This window comes from Porites lutea, chromosome 11 (assembly GCF_958299795.1).
Source record: "Porites lutea chromosome 11, jaPorLute2.1, whole genome shotgun sequence".
Taxonomy (NCBI): Eukaryota; Metazoa; Cnidaria; class Anthozoa; order Scleractinia; family Poritidae; genus Porites; species Porites lutea.
The window spans coordinates 24,084,857-24,106,452 of record NC_133211.1 but is presented as its reverse complement, the minus strand read 5'-3'; the positions used below and the strand labels follow the sequence as shown (position 1 = coordinate 24,106,452).

Sequence of the window (21,596 nt, the reverse complement as noted above, 5' to 3'; positions counted from 1 at the left end):
ATCATTTATAACACGAACCGCTTTGTTTAGTAACTTTACGATTTGAAAGAAATAAATCGATAAGATATAAGCAAAGCACGCTCTACCCCTAGTGTATAAGGCTTAATTTTTGGCGGAAATGATTTGGTCTCATAGAGATAGCTTGCAAAATCCCCGCAGGAACGACCATCTTCGTCTCCTTGGATAAATTGCCCAACTGACGATAAATCTTTTTTACATATTGAAAGGCTTGGAGGTTCCTTTACTTCCTCCAGATTTCCTTTACATAAATTTGGGCGTAGAGGTATTTGTTTGATTATCGCTTCCTATTCATTGCCACCATACAATCAAGGCCTCATTTGTGCTTATAGTTTAAGTACCTCATGCCAAGCCCGTCCAAGATAGTTCCCATCTGTCTGTGCGACAGTGATTAGGGTCTTGATGGTGTCAATGTTCTTGGTTTTAATTTCGTGCAGTCCTGCTGTTGCTGTCAGGAGTGTAAAGCGTGACAGGGCCTGGACAAAACTGTCACGCTCCAGCTGAAATGTACAATGCAAACATGCAAAAAGAGTTTTTCATGTAACGAAAAGTGATCTACCTGCCCTGTAAACTAAAGCATGCAATTGTATTTCCATCAATCTAGCGTTTTTGTGTGAATATAACCGAAAACGTGTGGACGAAGCCTGAGCAATGATTCAACTGAAACAAGGTGACAGCTCGTGTTGACTCATACTCTCCTTGCCAGCACAGACGAAATTTCATTCTGGTTGCCAACCACTACGTCTTATTCTTGTAATTTTTGACAATCATACCAATTTTTCATCCATTACGTAAACGAAGAATTAATTGTAAGTAAAAAAGGACACTTTGCATTACGCCCAATCATACAGGAAATGTAAACTGCAACCACTGCACCCAAAATCATAGATAAAACTCTTAGGACAAATTTGCATTTGTGGGGCTTTTTTCAAATCACACATGCCCAACCCCTTCCCCCACCCCACGAACAAGTGTATCCAGAAGTTTTCCCAACTTTCATCATTGTTGATGGTAGGGTAGAGAAGGAAAGATGCCACGAACATTTTCGACACTTTTGGCACCCAGACATCACATATAATTACGGATACTGCATCACAGTCCCAAGGACATTTGTCCAGAAAATGTCGATTGCAGACTTGACATTACCTGCATTCCAAATATGCATCCAATTCTGATTGCACAACGAATGCCGTCCAAACACAGCGAAGCCACTTGCTGGTCATCCGAATGCTGCAGATTTACACTAAATGCTGCGAGGAACGGACTCCAGGTCACCTGCAAAAACATAAACACAAAATAAAGGTCAATGAAAAGTGCAATATTATATCTCGTTGCAGCCTTCACTATCGGTAAGATCGATAAATTTAAGTAAGGCCAGAGGTAAGCATCGAACACCACATGTGGCAAACAACACCTCGGTATAACGAATGACATTCTTATAAAGTAATTTATGGAACAAAACACTGATGTCTTGTTATTACGAACAATTTTTCCAGTCTCTTGACAGTTTGATATATCGAGATTGCACTGCAGAATAAATACTCACAAAAAGGGGTAAATACCTTGAACATGGGTCTAATATGTTCCACATGAGTAGCAGAAGTGAACGTGGTCTGTATCTGACTCACTCCCTCTATCAGGGTCTTGGCCGTCTGCGCCATTTGCTCCATTTCTTGATAATACAAAAGTCGCCTCTGTTTTTCATTCTGAAGATCTGGAACAAAGAAATAAATAAATTAATATCATTATTGACTGCCTCAAATCCCTCGGCTTATTCGTTTAAACCAGCTAGCGTTGACCAAATTTTTGTAGACGTTAGCGAATATTCGGTAACATGACGTCAGTAGTACAGGCTATTGCCAGAAAAATGGACGGCACTCGAGAAGCCCTGGGTACGTGTTTGGGTTAGCTCAGTGGTTTACGTAGAGCTGAAGAAAATAGCGTTAAACTTTGTGAAGAAACAGCCAAACCTTTGCCTTAAAAACATGGTAAAAACAGCAAAACTACAACTCAGTGGATGGCAACTGCTATTTGAAGAATATCTGCTTCGCTTAACATCCTTTATATCTCGAATTTACCGAGGAACAGAAAAAGTGACGACGAGAACTTAACATCGATCGAGGCAAGCATGTTAACGTATAAATTATTTTGAATGAATAATGAACCAATTATTGGGTTCGCCTATCCTATGCAGATCTCGGATGCAGCTGAACATGCCCAGGCATTGTGAGAAGCTTGTTTACTTTTTAACCAAGGCATAGTTAGTAGAGGAGACTGGTTATGAAAACAAGCAAACATCAAAGAGGAAAACAACGGTGCTGTAGTTTATGTTGGAATCTCCCTGACCGTGCGCAATCCTTTGTTTATTGTGGAAGGTTTGAACCCAGGAGTCATTTCAAAAGTAGGTTGAGTTTGATTGTCCGGGTGAACGTAGTCCTGAATAGGACTGTTGTTGTTGACAGTGACTGACGTTTCGACAAACTGTGCGGTAGTCATCTTCAGAGTCAAAGTGAGCTGTATCACGTCAGTTGATGGTATTAAACTCTGGTTATTGATCTGATTGGTCAATTATGTCGCGATGTTATTGGTCGTCTGTCAGTTAAGCCGTGATATTATTGGCTATGAAGACTCGTAATCTGTAACTGGTGCGTTTCGATCCGTCTATTGTTAGTCAAATTGTCAGTTCTCCAGTCGTTCTCTCGTAGTTAGTTTTGCTTGATCTCGTCAATAAGTCGTTTGTACGGCGCTGGTAACTGTTTGCTACGATTCAGGGGCGTTTGTTCTAAGTTAGTAAACCAGCTTTCTAAAGTAAGACGTTGATAGTAGTCTGTAGAATGCGTTATACATGTCGCAGAGTCCCAATCAATTTTATGTTTCGTCTGTAAATGGTGCTCAGCAATGTGATTGTTGACGTCACCATTCCTCGTCGCTCGTTTGTGTTCGGTCAGTCGCGTGCTTAGGTTTCTGCCGGTTTCACCAATGTAAGAAGCCTGGCAGTCGCAACATTTGATCTTGTATACTGCTCCCTGTCTGTCCTCCGGTATGTCTTTGTCCTTGACATTTGTTTATTGTTCACAAATTGTGACTGAATAAATCAATGCGATGGTAAGAAGTTCAAAATGATAGGAATGCTATTGAACGTTATGTATGGTCAGGTCCAAAAGAGCTAACAAAAAAATATAAAAAAGGAATCTAATGGGTTTCATAACAATTTCACTTTAATAACTTTGACCAAGGCAACTAGAACATTGAGACTTTGAAATGGCTTCCCAAAAAATGAACCCTAACATCGAGTTACTGAAAAATGGATGAGCAGAAATACGAAAAAACCAATGGGCACAGGGTAACCAAGAATTCCTAACAGTAAAGTCAGTTGAACAGTGGTAAAGCACTGTATATGCGTCATTGACCAAGAGTGATGTCAAGATGACTGGATATTGGCTAAGTTCCTCGACTTCAATAAAAAACGCAAAACCGAACGATGCCAAAATCCAGCCATCTTGACCGAATAAGCTTGGTTAATAAAGAATTTATTCAATATTGTATGGCCAAAACGAGAACTTTTTCTTGAGGGATCAAAGCAAGAAATCCTTGCACGCTGGAGTAGCCAATCAGAACGCAGGATTAGTTTCATCTTGCCCGCTGGCGGATTCAGTGTAAGAAAGGTTACTGGAAGGCAACACGTATTTTAGCCCAAGATCCGGTCACTTTAGGACAACCAAGGGTTCAAAATTCCGGATATTTAGTCATAAACATGAAAACCATCTGCAATAACAGTCGTGAAGTAATAAAAAACAACAACGACGAAACGTTCAGCTTATATTTTTGTATGAGGAAGCTTCTGCTACTTACATATAGTGCTGTATCTATTGGTGTTTTTTGGAGCACTTCTCATTTTGATCTCATTCTGTGAAATCTCATCATAAATAGACTCAAGATACTCTTGTGGTAAATCTTTGCTGTCGTTGATTCCTTTGTTCATTGTGATGTATTGTTCCTTTGTTATCTTTCTTTTTACCTGCAAAGCAACAAAAAGTTTTCACCGTGGTTTCCTGTCCCTCGACACTGTATTCACTGAAATATATATTTTTGCCCTATGCACTCAACAAATTATTATGCTAACCAATGAGAGTACACGTACAAGGACAAAACAGAATACAGTCAAGCCTGTATTAAGAGGTCACCCTTGAAGAATGGCCAAATGACCGTTTAAGATAAAAGGCTAACAATTTAATACAGAGGTTTGACAACCTGACTTTATCAACATAAAGAAGATGGTGACGAAGCAAAATATCGATAAAACAAAAATTGACCTCAACGTATTTCTAACTCTTCTTTTGCCAAAAAAAGGGAGTAAAAGACCACTGAACGCCATGTACATGCAGTGTATCAGGGCTTTCAATAAGTACCGACGACCGACGAAACGCGTCGGCTACTTTGCTCAGAGAAGTCGGTTACCTTTTTCGCGTAAGAAGAAGCAATTATGACGTTTTAACATTATCGTAAACAAAAAATATATCTTAGTTAACATCTCAATGAAAACGTAATTATGATGTGTTTTTTAATTCATAAAGAAACACTGGATTTATGGTGCGCATTAGTAATGTCAATATCGTATTTCAGTCAATTTCCCACACCTTTTTACATAGATTTACCCAGAATTTGTTCACTAGCAAATGTACGTAATTGAATTACCGTCATTTGTGTTAATTGCTTGAAGGAGTTGATTGTGTGGCTGATAAACCGAAACTTGAATAAAACAGTTTAGGGCTTAGAAATTTTAAAATTTTGGGGGGAAACAATGGCCCTTAGTTGATACGGTCAGTTACTCTAATCAAACCTGCTGGCTACTTCAATTTTTATTGAGAGCTCTGTGTATCTATTGAACTTGTAACATATACCTTGACAAGGTGATATTTTAATAGAAGTGAAGACTTATGTAACAGAGGTGAGCTCTACAGTAATTAAGAGACAAGAGTGATCGCTTAATAAAGGGTGACCGCTTTAATCAGGTTCGCCTGATAGAGGTCAGGTCTTTTCCATTGCCAAACATTTCAGCCTAGTGCATAGGCAAAAAGAAAACGAGAATGGGGACCACAGATATATATAACAAAATTATCTTTATCCTTTGCCGGAACAAGCAAAGCCGCATCAAGGGAAAGGCAAGACCGAGGCCGTTCCCCTCTGATGCGGCCCGCGGGTGGGAAAGGGTGGGTTAAAAAACAAAGGAGATTTCAAAAGATGAACTAAAAGTGATGTAGCAGATAACGAAACTAGCGCACATGATCAGGGACACAGTTGATGAATAACGAACGGATGCTAATATTTTATTGCCATTGGACTGTATCCAGTACCTCATATTTTTTCAACACTAAGTAACAGTAGTTACCTGGTTATTATGTAGATCAGTTGTCAACAAGATAATGGAGAATGCTAAAACGTAGGCTGCATCAGCACTTGCAAACACTTCATTACTGAAACAGGGAAGTAAATATCACATTAGCATATTATGATACACCTACAAACCACATTTGTCTGCCTTAACTCTTCGGGGGCCCGATTCTTGAAAGTCCCAGTAACTTTTCGGGTCCGAAATCAACTATTCAAATCGAAATATAAAGAGTAAGAGCGCGGATCCTGGCTAGCAAACTACTCCATTTTGTTTCATTAACTGATGGTTTTATCATGTTAGATGTAAAACTATTGAAACCTCGATCTTTAATGTCAACGGCAACAGCTTAACGGGCCCGTTAATTATCGGGACTTTCGAGAAACAGGCCCCAGGTCCCAAGAATGACCGACTACAGTTTTCTTCTAACAGTATCAGTACATAATCAAAATAAAAGGTTACGAGATTTGATAAAATGATCACCAAAGGGAAAGTGCTCCAATTTTTTTAATTAAATTCTCTCAACTACTTCTTTAAGGAAATGAATGGCAATCAGTCTGGAGAATTGCTAACCCGTGAGAAATCACTGCTGTTTATGTTTTAAACATTACTAAAAGATCAGGGCTTCGTTACCCTGGGTTACTCTAGGTTAGCACAAAAACTGAATATAAATTATGAAGCAATTTCTTTAAATTATTTTTGCCCCAAATTTTCTTTTTGGATGCTCTGAAATATCTAGTTAAAATTGACAGAATGAGGAAAATACTTTTGGATTAAATAAACAGGAAACTAGAGTGAAAGTTATCACTAGGTTAGTGATAATTGTCGCTCGAACAACTGGGCCCACAGCATTTACTCTACGTGAAACAAAATTAATACCAAATTCTAGTCAAATATATGGAATGAAGCAATTGGTACACAAGCGTTATGGACGAAGCGTGAGGTCAAATGGGCTGGATCATAGCTAAAATCTTTTTTGCGCAAATAAGAACAAGGCAATTATTCAGCCATCTTGGCCGAACAAGCTTGATCAATACAGGAACTTTCTTGCAGGATCAATCCAGGAAATACCACGTGGGCAAGCTGAGCCTATCTTGCCTGCTCGGGTAGCCAATCAGAATGCAGGAATCGCTGCATCTTGTGCACTTGCGGATCCAGCCATACAATGATTTCAAGTATACACTTTTCCAGTGTCAGAGAAGTTTAAGGCTGCAACCAATCAGGTTAACTAGTATTGCAACGCTGTTCTTAACATTAAACAATAAGAAGCATAGGTGTCAATGTTATTTAGTTATGTATGACGTTACCTTGGATTAGTTTCTAGATATCTACTGGCAAACTTCTCCATGAGACGATCAATTTTCTGAGCTTCTCCAGGGAGACGGAAGTTGTTGAGAAACAGCCGTAAGGCTGTCACAAAGTCCATGTCTGTGAAGTTGAACTTGTCAATGTAGCTATACATCACTTCCCTGCTGAAACTAAACAAAAAACAAAGACACAATCGTCAGGAAAGAAGTTGTGATCATCTGCACATGCTTTACAATCTACAATTAAAAAGGATTCTTATTTTTTTCTAAAAACAATATCTTTGAAATATTTCCTGAAATACATGTAATAAGACTATAGGTGTATACTACAAAGACCAAAAGAAAGAACAAGACAGCATTCCTTCAAAATAACTCTATGAACGAGATAAAATTTTTCCTTTTGACAGAAAGTTATTACAACAACCACTACATCATAGTAAAACGAAGAAAACGCTTACAGATCGTTGTCTCCGATCAGTTCTCCAATTTGATTCTGAAATAAAAAAGTAAGTTCAAAATTCAGTCATAGCAGTGAGACTCTTCAAAATGAATCACACAAACAACTAGAACCAATCAAAATACCTTGTCAAGCCTTTCATCTGTATGAAGAAGTTCTGCAACGTCTTCAGGTTCAGGACCTAAGAGACCATTTTCTTGAAGGTATTTAACTCCTTTCTTTGGATTTTTGTTAAATCTACACACAAAACGATAGTTACCAGTAAGTATCTTCTTATACATTGACACTGTCAAATGGAGATGGGGAGTAATTTTGATGCGACAAAATTGTTAAAAACCAATCTGTATCAGACAAAGAAAAAGAGAAAAGGAAACAGAAAAGGAAAGCAGGGGAACCAGTTTCAAATAAACACAAAAGATATCACTATTAGTTTCATGGAGTGTCATCAAAGGTGTATCGAACTACAGTATCTTGGAGTAAGTACCCTATGCTTTGAAGTCTAAATTTCTGAATACAGCAATTGCATAGGTAAACTTGTCATAACTAGCTGTAGTTAGCGTATTACTTTTCAATTCCTTGTTCCATGAGTCCTTTCATCTCTTTTAGCGATTCAAATTGTTTAGGATTATCAGGTGCAACAGTTGAAGCCGACGAATTTAGTGATCCTTGGCTGCCACCAAATGATTTGAGATCTGATCCAAGGCTGAGTCGATCTCCAGGTAAACTTGTCTTCTCTCCTATTTCTTCTGCGTCTGCTTCAGTAAGACTTGATTTTCTCCTCAAACCAGGTGTATCTATGCCAAGTAAGTTAAAAAATCATAACATGAAACGTGACCATAATATTGCATTAGGATTAATTTCACAGAGAGCAGAGCTTACTTAAAGCAAAAAAAAAAAAAACACAAAATCGTGCAAGACTACACAAAAGGGCACAGCAAAGGTTGTATGCAATGTACTACCATTTGCGTTAATGAATGTACCCACAATGTTTACAACCCCCGCTGTACTGTAGAGACGGGTTTAACCATTGAGACTACAAATTAAATCTTTGAGATAATATTTCATAATTTGCCATGAAATGCCGCCTGGTTAGCTCAGTTGGGAGAGCACCGGTCTGCCAAGCGGGAGGTCACGGGTTCAAATCCCGGCCAGACCAACACTCAGGGTCTTTATATAACTGAGAAGAAAGTGCTGCCTTTGTAATGACATCTGCAAATGGTTAGACTTTCTAGTCTTCTCGGATAAGGATGGGTAGGGATGGCACCTTGCATGGGACCTATGAGTCCCATTCATGCCCACTCCCTCTGGACAGGCCTGTGTCCAGAAAAGCTGGTAAAATTATAATATGGAACAAGTAAGTTATTACGACTTAGTCCAACACAACCTCTTTAACTGGATTTTATTTGGTTGTTGAATACCATAAAAGATTATATGACACACAGCCACGTTTTTATATGTCGGTGGAGAATGACTATAAGTAAATGTACCCTACAGGCTGAAGCCAGTTACATGTAAGTCCATCAAAGAAAAGAGAAGATTAAAAAACATACCTGAGTTGTTAGCCACATAAGAACTAGGGTTGAGATAAAGTTCTCTGCTCCACTCCACCATACATTTTAGTATTGAAACCAAACATTCAAGACCTTTGAGCCGCATACTTTTCTCTTGCACCTAAAATAAAAACAACACACAATGAGTTATGGTGAATGAGCGCCTGCAAAGACTCCAAGACCCTTATTTATTATTTTATTTACTCTATTTTCTCTATTAAAGGTGTGGCTCCAAATAAACACCAGGTTTGAAAGAGGAGGATGTAAATAGGTGTCACACACACTCAATTGTGACATAAACATAAGGTGTAAGAAGAGGATATACCTATGTCAAGAGGGCTTAAACCCCTTTCTTTTTTAATTGAGACAGTATGGAAAGCTAAGAAAACCACCTTGATCAACTTACTGGAGTGGCAGAGAGGACTATGGCTTGCCTCCCTTGAGCTATCTTCGCCAAGTCGCTAGTTAAACGTTCAAAGATGTTTGACAGGGACAGATCACAGTCATAGTTGAGGTAGATGTCCACCACACATTGGGCATCTAAAAAGAAAAAAGGATCATGTCACTGTTCTGCATGTTATAGGTACGCTAGTCTCTTAATTATGTAAGGTAAAAGGTAAAGGCGCACACAAGCCAAAGGCCCAAACGGCCAGAGCTTAACCCGGTTTCCGTAGCATGAAACAAGCTAAGGAGTATTGCTACTCCCCCCTGGACAGGATGCTAGTCCATCGCAGGGTTACCCCCCAGCAGTATGTCACCAGTACCCATTTATACACCTGGGTGAAGAGAGACAAAGTGGAGTAAAGTTCCTTGTCTAAGGTAAAAGTGTGACGGACGAGACTTGAACCCCGGTCCTCCAGGTCCAGAGTTCAAGGTGTTAACCACTCGGCCACACACGCCTCCAATGTTTATGATGTGTACTAGTTGAAATGTTGATTTTAGAAGTATGCAGGAAGCACATTATTTTAGGCTACAAGATGGACATCTTGGCATCTTGAAGCCATTTTGAGATTTTGCACTCTCCAATCTCCTCATCCCCTGATATATCTTATTCTTGAGTGATCCTTGTAGAGGTAAAAGCACCAACAAAGAAATTAAGTGGGCAGAACAGGGAAATGGGGAGCAAAATCTGTGATATTTCAATTTGAAAAAGTGCCTGAACTTTTTTGTCCTTGATTGAAACATGCCAGAAGTCTTCCATGAGACATTGAACAGCCCCTTTTCAGTAAGGCCATTACAGGCTCAGTAGCACTTGAAAACAAGCCGAGAGGAGAACTGGAGAAAGGCAAGAAAAGTCTTTACTTCCCCTGTTGGGAACTCAGACACTTTCTTTCCCAGTACTTATGCTAATTTAACCTTGGTCAGTAACATTTGCCAGGCAGCGCCGATATCCTTGTCCTTGGCCCCAAACGGACTCAACAACCTAAGAAAGTACGTTTTGAATTTCCTTTCATCTTGATTGGCAACACGACAATGGCATTTTTAACAGGCCAATCATGACGGGTACTCATATCCTGATACACAGCTGTGGCCCACAACAAGGATTCCAGCACTGTTTCGCAGATGGACTTAACCAAGGTTTAGTTTCATCTGGGACACAGGTTATGCTGAAGGCTACATCTTTAGAAATCAAGTATAGCACAAAATTTATAACACGTCACCAAATTACACTGTATGTGCACACCTGAGCATATTCTTGTTAATGCCTGCATAACCATCCACTTGTGCTGAAATGAACTGGTTGATGTCTCTAGGATGTTAAGAAAGATCTCCTTGAAAAACACCTGCAAAACAGAAAGAAACACATAAAATACACCATGGCTGAGGAGAGCTGACCGACTGATGGAGTGATATATTAATTATAATTCGCTGACTTGCATAATTTTCCATAAAGAATTAACTTCTGACTCCTAGGACTGACTGACAAACTGCATCAGTGATAAAACTAAAGAAAAACAAACAAGAATGCCTGGGTACGAACCTCTATCTGCATTTTGAGATGTGTTTTGAACGACGACAGCAGTGTTAGAAAGATTGCTAAGGACAGTTCAAAAACAGCAGGAACAGAGGAAACACCATTCTTGGACAATGCTACACAAAGGTATTGTTTAATGGCTGTTACAAACATCTCATGTGTACAAAACACCGGTCCTGCATTCTGAAGACAGGACAGCAACAGTTCCAAGGACAGAATCTTGGATCGCAACTCATGAGACCTGCAACAGGAACAGTTACATACAATTGGTTATAATAACAGTAAAATCACTACAGGCTACAACATCACATTTCTTACTTTGCAAACAGAGCAAAGAAATTTTAAAAACAAACAGCATTCCTTATTTATGGAAGTAGCCTGCAAAATTGGAGAATTAGTTTTCCCCACTCGGCACATCCCCGGATATCAGATAGGAGAATAGCCTGAAGATGACCTGTGGACCACAGCAGGGTGGGGTAGCAGGGTTTGAAAAAACGTGAATTCCAGTTTGTCCTTTGGGCAAGCAGCTCTCTTATTTTGCTTGCCCAAGGCCACTTCTTGCTCATCTTAGTAAATAATTTTGTTAGAGGATGACTTGCCCAGACCCTTGCCCATTAGGTAAGTGAGCTTTAAAAGTTACTTGCCCAGAAAGAAAATCTACTTGTCCTGGACTACTGAAGAGGACTTTTTTCGAGCCCTGGGTAGGAGTGTACAGACTGTATGCGATAGACTTTCTAAAAGTCCTTTATCTTTTTCCTGGTTGGTTACACCATTTTAAAGGACTTTTCCTGTTTGTCAAGACAATTCACCAATAGGAGAGTGAGTGATATTTGACATAATTCTCGACACAGCACATGTCATTCATTTTTCCCATGTGAATTTATCATATGATACAAATCCATTCAGGTGAAACAAGTCCTTGCTGCATGACCTCATTGAAGCTCGCTTCGCTCGATTTCAAGAACTTATGAGAGTGGTTGACTTGTAGCAAGTCTATGTATGAGGGTAGTTGACTTTCAGGCTCTTACAGCTGTAGCTGATGCCTGACATTTCTTTGAGAGAATCATAATTCAATACTTTAAAAACTTCTGACTTCTGTTACATCCAGCATATGGAGAAATTTCATTCCTGGAATCATTATTTTCAGAGTAACCTGAATAAATAAAAATGCTACAGCCGTGATATGTCTCTCTACTGTATGATCACTGAACTTACTTAGGATCTAGGGGTGCATCAGAGAGGGGTTTCATTGAAAGTTTACACAGGGACCTGAACACAAGAAATGCATCTTTCTGAGTGACATGAGAGAACTTGGCAGCCCCTGATGCTTGGCTGTTGACAGATGTTGATGATGAGCTTCCCTCTGCATCAGTACCAGATTCACTCTGAGTGTCATCATGCTCATCAGATATAGGAATTGCCATCTCTGTTGATGTTGGTGACGGAAGACCATTAACAGTGGGGGTTTCTGGAGATGTTTCAGGAACTTCACCATTTGAGATGATGCTCTGATCTGGTTAAAAAGAGAAACAGAGGGAAACAGTTAGAGATGCAGTGGAAATTCCAAATTTATGCTATATCTGAAACCTTTCCATTAAATGTAACTGCTAATAAAAATAATAAATAAGTTTTGTTGCAAATATTAATTTTACAAGCCTCACAGAACTGCCAACTCCTAACATTTCCACAGTTTTATACGATGATATGACAATGAAAAACATACAGTAAGAGTTATGACTGTCTATCACTGATTTTTTTTCTGAAAAACAGATAGAATTAGGTAATTCAGCAAGGCACTGTAACTTTTTGCCTCTAATAGAATTCTTTTTTCTTTGCACCTGACTATCCACAACATAATCTAAATTGGTTTCTTAGTAAAGAGCTGAATTGGCATATAATCTGCAGGGAATCATAATACAAAAACAGCTGAAACTCATTGAAATCTGTTTGGTTTCAAGAACAATGATAGTTTGATTGACTGCTAAAATTCCATGAGACATGCACTTGTCGTTGAAGTACTCATTATCAGGAAACTAATGCAAAAACCGTGAATGGTTTAAGTTTTCTCCATACATGTACCTGATGGGCTTTCTGAATCTTTAGTCTTATCACCATCAACAGGTTTATTTTCAGTGGAAACCTCACTGCTGTCATCCTCTACTGCTGTTATGTTCTGTGAACTCTCCTCAGCAGTGCCGCCATCAACTTCACACGCTGTTTCTTTTTCCACCTCACCTTGCTCAGTAGACTCTGCCATACTATCATCACCCCCTTCAGGACTACCGGTTTGATGAGTTTCTTCAACTAGTGTCTCTTTAGTACCATCCTCAAGCTGGTCATCAGCTGTCAAAGAAAAGACAGCACTGGTTTGTTACTGAATGCACGTCAAGCATTCTAAGAGAATTGCTCTCTTTGTAACTTGTGTCCATTACCTAATTCCACAATGGGCTCTTCAAATTAATAAGAATCACAATTCAAAAGAAGGTTGCATTTTGATTATGTTAGTTTGTCAAATAATCAAAACGTGAACCTATTCGGTAACCAGTTACATCCATACCAAACCAATCAACACATATATTTGTTCAGTTCAAATTACACATAATATTAATTTAGGTTTGCACTTTGTAACACAAATCATACTTTGTGCAACCCTGTCAACTGCCACTTCAAATTGATAACTGAACAAAAAAATGTAAAACATGTAATACTGAGTTCCCATAGTTTTCCATGACACCACTTTACCGAGATGCAACTAACAGTACATGCATTAACAGCATGTACAGAAAGTCGTGTCTGATAGCCCGTGGCTAGTGGATTTTGAGATCAGACTAGTAAATTCTTTTGTTACCTTGCCCGAAAGGCCAGTGAGGTTTTGGAGGGGCAATTTCAAATTACAGAAGTAGTGTAAGACAAAGTCCTTACAAATTTATGTGAACCAAAAGCCGTTTTCAAGCTGATCAGAATAAGTGAAATCTGCAAAAACTAGTACAGTGTATCTCCTAAAGCTCTTGTTAAATTATAGCTGATAATCATGAATTAATAAAGCATGAAATAAATTAACTAATTGGTGAAATTAACTAATCAATATTAATGTTTATTATCATGCTTGTCAAAAATGTTTAAACTGTCTAGTTAAAATGACTTCAACTAGCTTCAACTTTCCCAAAGGGAAGCTGTCAAACTGACTTTTTTGCCCTCTGATTGGTGACATCAAGGATAACGACATGTTCCAGAATTTCGTTGGTGGATTTTCACAAATTTACCTTGCAAGTCCACCCCTTCATCTACATCATTGTCAGTCCTTTTACTTTCTGCTGCAGTACTGCTGTCTGTATTGCTTGCATCTTTTGTGTCATGGTTCTGCTCTGATGACCCTGCATCCATTGGATCAGACAGGGTGGAGGGAGTTGATGAACCAGTGTCCCTTTCAGGGGAGGACACAGACTGCGACTCTGTTGTTTCAGAGGGGGTGGGAGTTGAACCTGTTTGCACACTTTCTTGATCTTGCCCTGACTCTGTCAATTCTTCTTCCACAGCCTATAAATCAGTTAAGTACAATATGTTTCTTTCATTCAAAGTGTTGATACCAGATATGAGTAACGATATTTAACCATTACTGAATTCAGCTTTCATATCATCTGAAGAATTATGGCCATCGAGGAGGGTGTTGTATCAGCCAAGGTGGATAACACCCTCCGAGATCTCCATAATTCTTCAGATGATACGAAAGCTGAATTCAACAATATTGTTCTATTATTCATTCACAATATTAATAAGAAAGTGATAATTATGGCTGGACAGTCCTGATCAATAGTGAAATTGTCTTTACTACTGGACTGATCTGACCAGTCAGTTCTGACAAATTGTAAACACCTTTAGTCTGCCTGCCTTTTTATGGAATTCATAATTCATAATTCAAGGATTGTAGATGAAAATTGGGACATTTCATGGGATTTAAAACTTCATTCCACTGTGGTCAGCAGACATACTTACAGCTTGAGCTTCCATCCTTTGAAAAATCACACTTATCATCTGGCTAAGGGTAGCTTTAGCTGTTGTTTGGTTGATCAGATTACGACTGGCTAAGTAAATATTGTAACACGTTCTCACTGCTTGTAAGAGAGTTCCTTCATGAACTTCACATGAGTTTGAAGTAACAGCAGTCAGTAAAGCCTGGACACAAGAAACAGATCACAATAAATTCAATGAAGAACATACACAGACAAAGGTCTACCATTTTGAAGGACTAAAAACTCAATAACAAGAGAGATTGATCTGCAGTGGGCACTTTTATCAGCCAAAAACTTGGTGCGTTTCATGTAAATGTGTTGTTTAACACTCTCTCTTTACTTATAACACTACAGCAAAACTTTTTTCAATGAAATTTGAAGTGTTACATGGTAAGTTTGTCAATTTTAACTCCTCCAAAGCATAATGGATAGTAGGAGATATTATGGATAATGGGCGATTCCAGAAAATATCCATACCACACCAAAGCCATCTTTTTGGAATTCCAAGGGCAAAGGGTGGAGGGGGGGGGTCCATTGAACTGGAAATCCGAGGACATGGGGAGATACTTACTGTAAGATTGGAATTCCGAAGGCATGTGGGGGGGGGGGGGGGGGGGTTAGATCTGGAATTTCCACAGGGAACAGACAAGAGGCTATACCTTGAAAATGCATATTTTATGGATTTTAAAATCAGTTTGCAAATAAAGCATGAACTGGCAACATTGCTGACGACCGCGGAAGAAGGATACAAGACAAGTATCCATCAATCAGTGATGTTGTCCTGTTCATTTGTAGAAGTAAACCAACAAAACATGGGTTGTACAACAATCTCCAGGAGCCATAATGCTATAAAACATCCTTTTTTATCTTGTGAAAACAGCCTCATAAATTGTTTTGTCCACTAAATGTGAAAAATGGTCTTTTGATCAAGGACACCATTTAAATTTTTGAAGCTTGTAGGATTGGGAGCAACTGCTGATCCCGAAGGCTCAAATCAAGATGGCGGAAATATACATTGGACATGTTCATCACAACAAATTCTTGTTTTAATGTTCCATACCAGTTTGAGCCACTGTAAAGTTAATGTAGGTAGCATCTGTTGAACAGCGGTAAGGAGAAAAATTTCTGTTTTTTTAATTTTCATTTTCATTCACTTATTTCTGGAGTCAATAAATTTCATTAACTTAGAGAACCTTAATGATCTGAAGCTGTACTCCCTCATCAGTCTGTACTCCAACAAAACAGCTACAAATAGTTTCCACTATCCTGTCTAGAAGCTTTTTTGAGGGTTCAGTGCTATCTGGGATGTCACCAGCTAAGTGTCCATAAGCTATAAGTTTCTATGGAAAAAATTCAAATGAAAATAACAGTCATGGTAAAGTAAAATAGTGTTTGATAGAGTATGCAACATTACAGTATCAGTAAAGATTCAAGACACTCTTATCTGCTGAATTTCTCATTGTCATGCTTCCATAGGGTAGCCACTCACTTCCAGAAAAAAAAATCCCTGAATTTTCCTTTAAATAATTTTTTTGTTGCTGAACTTCGAATTCAATTTTTTTTCAGCTTCTTTTGCCAGCCATGGTTATTCTTTTCTTGTTTGTGAATATCTTTACATTTTGAAAGGAATCTAGACATTTTTAATAGCATTTAGAGCACAGTAATTTTCTGTAAAAGTAAACCCCGCAACTAAGAACCTGTTAGGCTAAAATTTGCCCCCTTTATATAAGAACCTGTTGAGCCTAAAATTTGAAATGGGTTCCTGGTTTTTTTCTTAAATCTATGAACAAATTCTGTACACTTAGGCAAATAAGATAAGTCGACATTCAGAATCGTCTTTGGAGACATGGGTGCCTTATCACTCTAACCGCAATGTAATGGTATGTAGGTTTTATATGAGGAATAAGCTGAACCACTGAATACTCTTAGCTATATTGTATGTTTTTTCTTCAGAAAATAAGAATCTATTTAAGAATCAAAATAGGCTTAACTTTTGCTAACTAGCATTTACATAAGAACCTGAGGTTAACTTGGAAAAATCCAGGTTCTCACTTGTGGGGTTTTAGTGTATTAAAGTAATTATTTAACTGAAAGCAAACCCTGCTTTTTTACTGACTTTGCCATGAAATACAATTTTACATGACTTTTTCTATTTTTTTTTTCACAACTTTCGAAAAAAAACTGTTTTTCTGAATTTTTGTTACCTAAAGTAAAAAGTAAATAATTCTAACGACAAACAGTATTACCCTAATTCGCTCTTTGATATTTGTTATAAACACAAATTAACAGTACCTGCAGGCAGTCCAGTGCTGTCACAACTATTCGAGGACATTTTGATTGGCAAGCAAGTTCAAAGGGTAAAAAATATCTATCTGCTTCAATAAAGGGCTGCTTTCCCTTGGGTGGAGGAAGGGCAGATGATGGACTCTCGTCACTACACAATTAAACAAAGACAACAACACCTTATAAACAGGCAAGAAAGACTTTCTGCTTATAACATCTTACTCCTTATTGTGGAGAAAAGATCCCCAAACCTCAGTAGCCCCCTGTTCAAGATGAATCCAAATTGTTTATGAAAGAAGCTTTAAAAAAATAATTCTTTTGATACTTTCTGTGGTGTCAAAAAAATATCACTATTCTGCCCATGGAGGGACATTGGAAATTCCAAGAGGGATGAGGGTCTTCAAGGCCAAAATTTTGAAATGGAAAAATTGTTTTATGAAGGGAAAATTATATTACTAGTGGGGTGAGTGGGTGTTAGTGGTGGGGGAGGCTGGTATCAAAACCCTCTATGGGGGGCATACACATTTTATGAACCAACACATCAAATACAAAAATAAAACACTAAAAAACTGGATGATGTGACATCTTAACACATCCTGTAAAATACAAAAGAATATCTTGCCAATTAAAACATATAGTGTTCTTTCAAGTGGGCCATAAGAGGTCAAGATTAATTTGCAGTGAACTATTAAATGCACCAAAAGTATACTTGGTACAGTTGTACATACATAAAAGCTCAAGGAACTTATAAAATGCACCTAAACAAAATGTTTGCCCCAACATGCAGGGGTAAATTTTATAAATCAAATAGTAATATATGAAACCATACCTGCCATCTGCAATAACAGCTTTTTGAGATTTGTGAATTTCTTCTGAAAAAAGAAAAAACATATAAAAATGCACATGTCCTGATACTACTTGTTTTAATGCTGTGGATCAATATTGTTAGATTTGAAAAGTTTTCAAACAAGTTCACTTAAACCATAATACTGTGAAAGGTTTGAACCCAACAGTCATTTCAAAAGTACAGTGGAACCCCGTTAATACAACCACCTTCGGGCCATGGAAATTTGGTCGTATTAACGGGGTGGCCATATTAACGGGGTAGGGTCAAATTATGGTGCAAAATGCTTTTAAACTACATTCTACTACATGTATAGCTTTAATCCGTTATAAATCAACCTTTTTGCAGTTAATTAACAACCTTACAACCGCAATTCAATGCAACTGAACAATGTAACAGTAAACGAAACTGAGTAATGAGAAAAAACACTGACTTCTTTCAGTTCCTTGTTATGAAATGAAAGGGCTTGTGATTTGTCTCGAAGAGCCGTTTTCTTTATTGTAGCTCACAACACTTTCACAATTATTACAAAGTTCAAAGTTCTGGGAGAAAAGAAAAGGAAATGGACTTGAAGAGAAAAGCCACAGTGGAGGGCAGCAGAAACAAGAAGGCAAAATAACTTTGAGAGCCTCGAAATGCTGCAAAGTGAAGTCTTTCAGATATTTTGTATTATTTATTCATGCATCATTTTTACTGCAATTACAGCAATTTACCAAATGTCATGCTAACCACTAACACCTTTGCCTAAAAACATTCAATAAAATATTAGTAATGGGTTATTGTTTGTCAGATTGTGTCTGTTTTCATTCAGCAGCCCCACAAAGCATTTTGACTGATCGTATTAACAGGGTAATTTTATAAAGAAAATAACGACTCAGGACTCCCAAAGGTGGTTGTTGGTCGTAATAATGGGGTGGTCGGATTAACGGGGTTTTCAGATAATAAAATGTGTGGGCTTTTATTCGGGCCACAAAAAAGTGGTCGCAATAATGGGGTGGTCGTATTAACAGGATGGTCGTAAGGCGGGGTTCCACTGTAGGTTGAGTTTGATCGTCCAGGTGAGTGTAGTCCTGAATAAGACTGTTGTTGTTGACAGCGACTGACATTTCGACAAACCTTTGCAGTAGTCATCTTCAGATGGATCGAAACGCACCAATTACATTATGAGTCTTCATAGCCTATAACATCATGGCTTAACTGACAGATGATCAATAGCAATGTGACGTAATTGACCAATCAGGTCAATAACCAGAGTATAATAGCATCAACTGATATGATACAACGCACTTTAACTCTAAAGATGACTACGGCACAGGTTGTCGAAACGTCAGTCACTGTCAACAACAACAGTCCTATTCAGGACAATGTTCACCCGGACAATCAAACTCAACCTACTTTTAAACCATAATCTTAATCAAAATTGACTAACTGATCAGGTTTGACAATTTTAAAACCAAAGAAAGACTTGAGCCACATCAATAGCACTGTGTTTCCTCAACAATATCAAAAGTGAATAAACTTACAGCTCAAAATTGTGTTGATATGGCTAGTATGTTGTCTCTATGAACAACAGACTTACAGCATAACATGTACATTGCTGATTTGAAATATTTAGAAAAACCATAATCACTACAACAGTACCCATTATTCTTTTACGATACAGACAAATCCAAGATAATAATTACAAATATTACAAAAAGTAATGCATGTCTACTGTGGGCGCAAAAAGATATTTCTTTTGCTGAAATGTTGCAAAACTGTGCAGTCATAATAATGTTATTATAAGTAGATATCAATAAAACCAAGTTTACTCAGTGTGATGTTGTATTAAAATTTGGTGGTAAAATGTCATATGTTCCTATTTCTGATCTTCAATATCCTGCCAATTTATTGTCTTCAGATCAACAGTGGATTTGTAATGCTTATGTAGACAAAAAGTTCTAAGAATAGTAGCATGAGAAAATCTCAAACGTCTTAAGATTTGCTTAAAGCTGTTTTCAAAGACAAACTCACAACTAAAAAAATGCGTGGTAAACATGATATTCACAACCTTCACCCCCAAAAATATTGTCCTTGATTCTTTATGATTAAAATAGTTATAAAAATAATACTGTTACTTTTGGCTTGATACATTCAAAGCTACAAATTTGCAGATGTCTTTGTGTAAAACTTTCTAACACATTGTGCAGTGATATTATATAAAATGTCATGACAGCATTAACACCAGTTCAGTAACAGAAAGTTATTGCAATATTGATCGCTGACAGATACTTTCAAATAGGATTTTAGAACTAGTTCATGATCATGGTCAATTAATCATTTTGCAGGAAGTTACTCTTTGTTATTGTCAAGAGGCAAAAACTCGGCGAGCTACTTTGCTAAAAGAACTGTTGCGTTGCCTGGATCGAAGCGAAGCAAAGCGTGACCAGATTAGAATTTCAAATAATCAAATGCCATCCTGATCTTAACCAAGTTCTTGATCAATACAACTTTATTATGAATCGCCTCTGAAAAGCGCAAGAAAGGACACCAACTTTGATCGCCGATAACATAAGAAAACACTCAAAATAGGCAATTGTCAGCTATAATGTGCCATCTGCACCCACACCTGTTTTGAAGAGTGAATTTCTTATCTTTGAAAATCAAGCTACAGAGTACAAGCTGAATTTAAGCAAATAACCAGGGTACAATTGACTCTGACAATCAATCCAAGCTTAGATCTAGAGATAATAACTGGCAGCTGTGTAAAATATCTGAAATAGACTGTTTTCTCATTTTCCGTGTCTCACCTAGAGCTACTTCGCAAGCCTTCTTCAGTTGCTGGTGATATGACTTCTTCGTTTCCTTGTCGTTCAGTATCTTCTCTAGGGCCCGTGTAAGAAACATATTTTGTGTTTTTGTGTTCTCATACATGGCGATTGAGTAGAATTACTCTTGGCGGCGATCGCCGGTGTCTTTCCGTTTCTTAGAATGATAAGAAAACCATTATTTTTCGGAAACAAACACCAAGGTTGCAAATCAACTCATCTCGGCCGCCATCTTGTTCTCCGGATGTAGTCACGTGAGAGGTAGTCGTTGACGTAGCAGACCCAGTCTCCAAAAACACATCACCAAGAATGACGCACAAATCGACGCGGACCGCAAAATAATAACTATTTTTGTAATATGTTGAAATGTTTTTAAAAGGTTCAGATTTCTGTTTAAGTGACGAGAGAAACATCCTTGCTCTTGAGAAAATTTGTATTTGAAGGAATTGAGTTGGGTCAGTTGGCTTTACTCCGCCCATTGTTCAATCAACTTGATGTCACCTAAGCACTATCAAATGTGACAAAAAATTTCCCGAAAGCTTTTGTCGACAGCTTCATGTCTGAACATTAAGAGTCCAAAAATTCCTCTTTCCCCCTACCCGCGTTAGCGTTCGCCTCGTTTCAGCCGTATTTGATTACAGTCTTGGCTAGTTAATGGCTCAGTCAATTCCAAGCGTGCCCATCCAACCCCCCCCCCCCCCTAGAAATCCCAACCGCTCTGTTCCACTCGTTTACAGACACAGACCCCAGTTTCTTTTTTTGCTACTTAACCCATATCTACTTGTACCCAAGGTTTCTTTGGAAAAAACAATTCAGAAGACAAAATAAAGAAGTATGGGACAACGCACAGGTAGCCTGTGAGAGCATCTGGTTTTTTCGGCTTTAGTTTCACCCGCCGGAGGGAGAGAAGCGACCACCGGAAATACGTCTGCGGTTCGCAGGCTAACGTACAGGGC

At 38.2% G+C, this 21,596-nt stretch overlaps 1 protein-coding gene and 1 non-coding gene across 2 annotated transcripts in view; one reads left to right on the top strand and one right to left on the bottom strand.

The window, feature by feature from the left end:
• The window catches only part of LOC140953135 (brefeldin A-inhibited guanine nucleotide-exchange protein 1-like), a 50,413-nt gene extending 29,536 nt beyond the window's left edge, over positions 1-20,877 (bottom strand). The window contains exons 1-21 of the mRNA XM_073402637.1: positions 20,623-20,877; positions 17,819-17,861; positions 16,999-17,140; positions 15,900-16,046; positions 14,690-14,869; positions 13,960-14,233; positions 12,776-13,039; positions 11,912-12,209; positions 10,703-10,937; positions 10,406-10,505; positions 9,128-9,261; positions 8,722-8,842; positions 7,737-7,965; positions 7,297-7,408; positions 7,173-7,207; positions 6,715-6,885; positions 5,408-5,492; positions 3,871-4,036; positions 1,581-1,732; positions 1,165-1,293; positions 360-518 (exon numbers count right to left, since the gene is read on the bottom strand). Of these exons, the coding sequence (XP_073258738.1) occupies positions 360-518; positions 1,165-1,293; positions 1,581-1,732; positions 3,871-4,036; positions 5,408-5,492; positions 6,715-6,885; positions 7,173-7,207; positions 7,297-7,408; positions 7,737-7,965; positions 8,722-8,842; positions 9,128-9,261; positions 10,406-10,505; positions 10,703-10,937; positions 11,912-12,209; positions 12,776-13,039; positions 13,960-14,233; positions 14,690-14,869; positions 15,900-16,046; positions 16,999-17,140; positions 17,819-17,861; positions 20,623-20,746 (3,300 nt within the window). The 5' untranslated portion in view covers positions 20,747-20,877. The remainder of the gene's footprint in view (positions 1-359; positions 519-1,164; positions 1,294-1,580; positions 1,733-3,870; positions 4,037-5,407; positions 5,493-6,714; positions 6,886-7,172; positions 7,208-7,296; positions 7,409-7,736; positions 7,966-8,721; positions 8,843-9,127; positions 9,262-10,405; positions 10,506-10,702; positions 10,938-11,911; positions 12,210-12,775; positions 13,040-13,959; positions 14,234-14,689; positions 14,870-15,899; positions 16,047-16,998; positions 17,141-17,818; positions 17,862-20,622) is intronic.
• On the top strand, positions 8,255-8,327 carry Trnag-gcc (transfer RNA glycine (anticodon GCC)). The gene has a single exon. It is a non-coding gene; the product is annotated as a tRNA-Gly (tRNA).
• Positions 20,878-21,596: the final 719 nt, after the last annotated feature.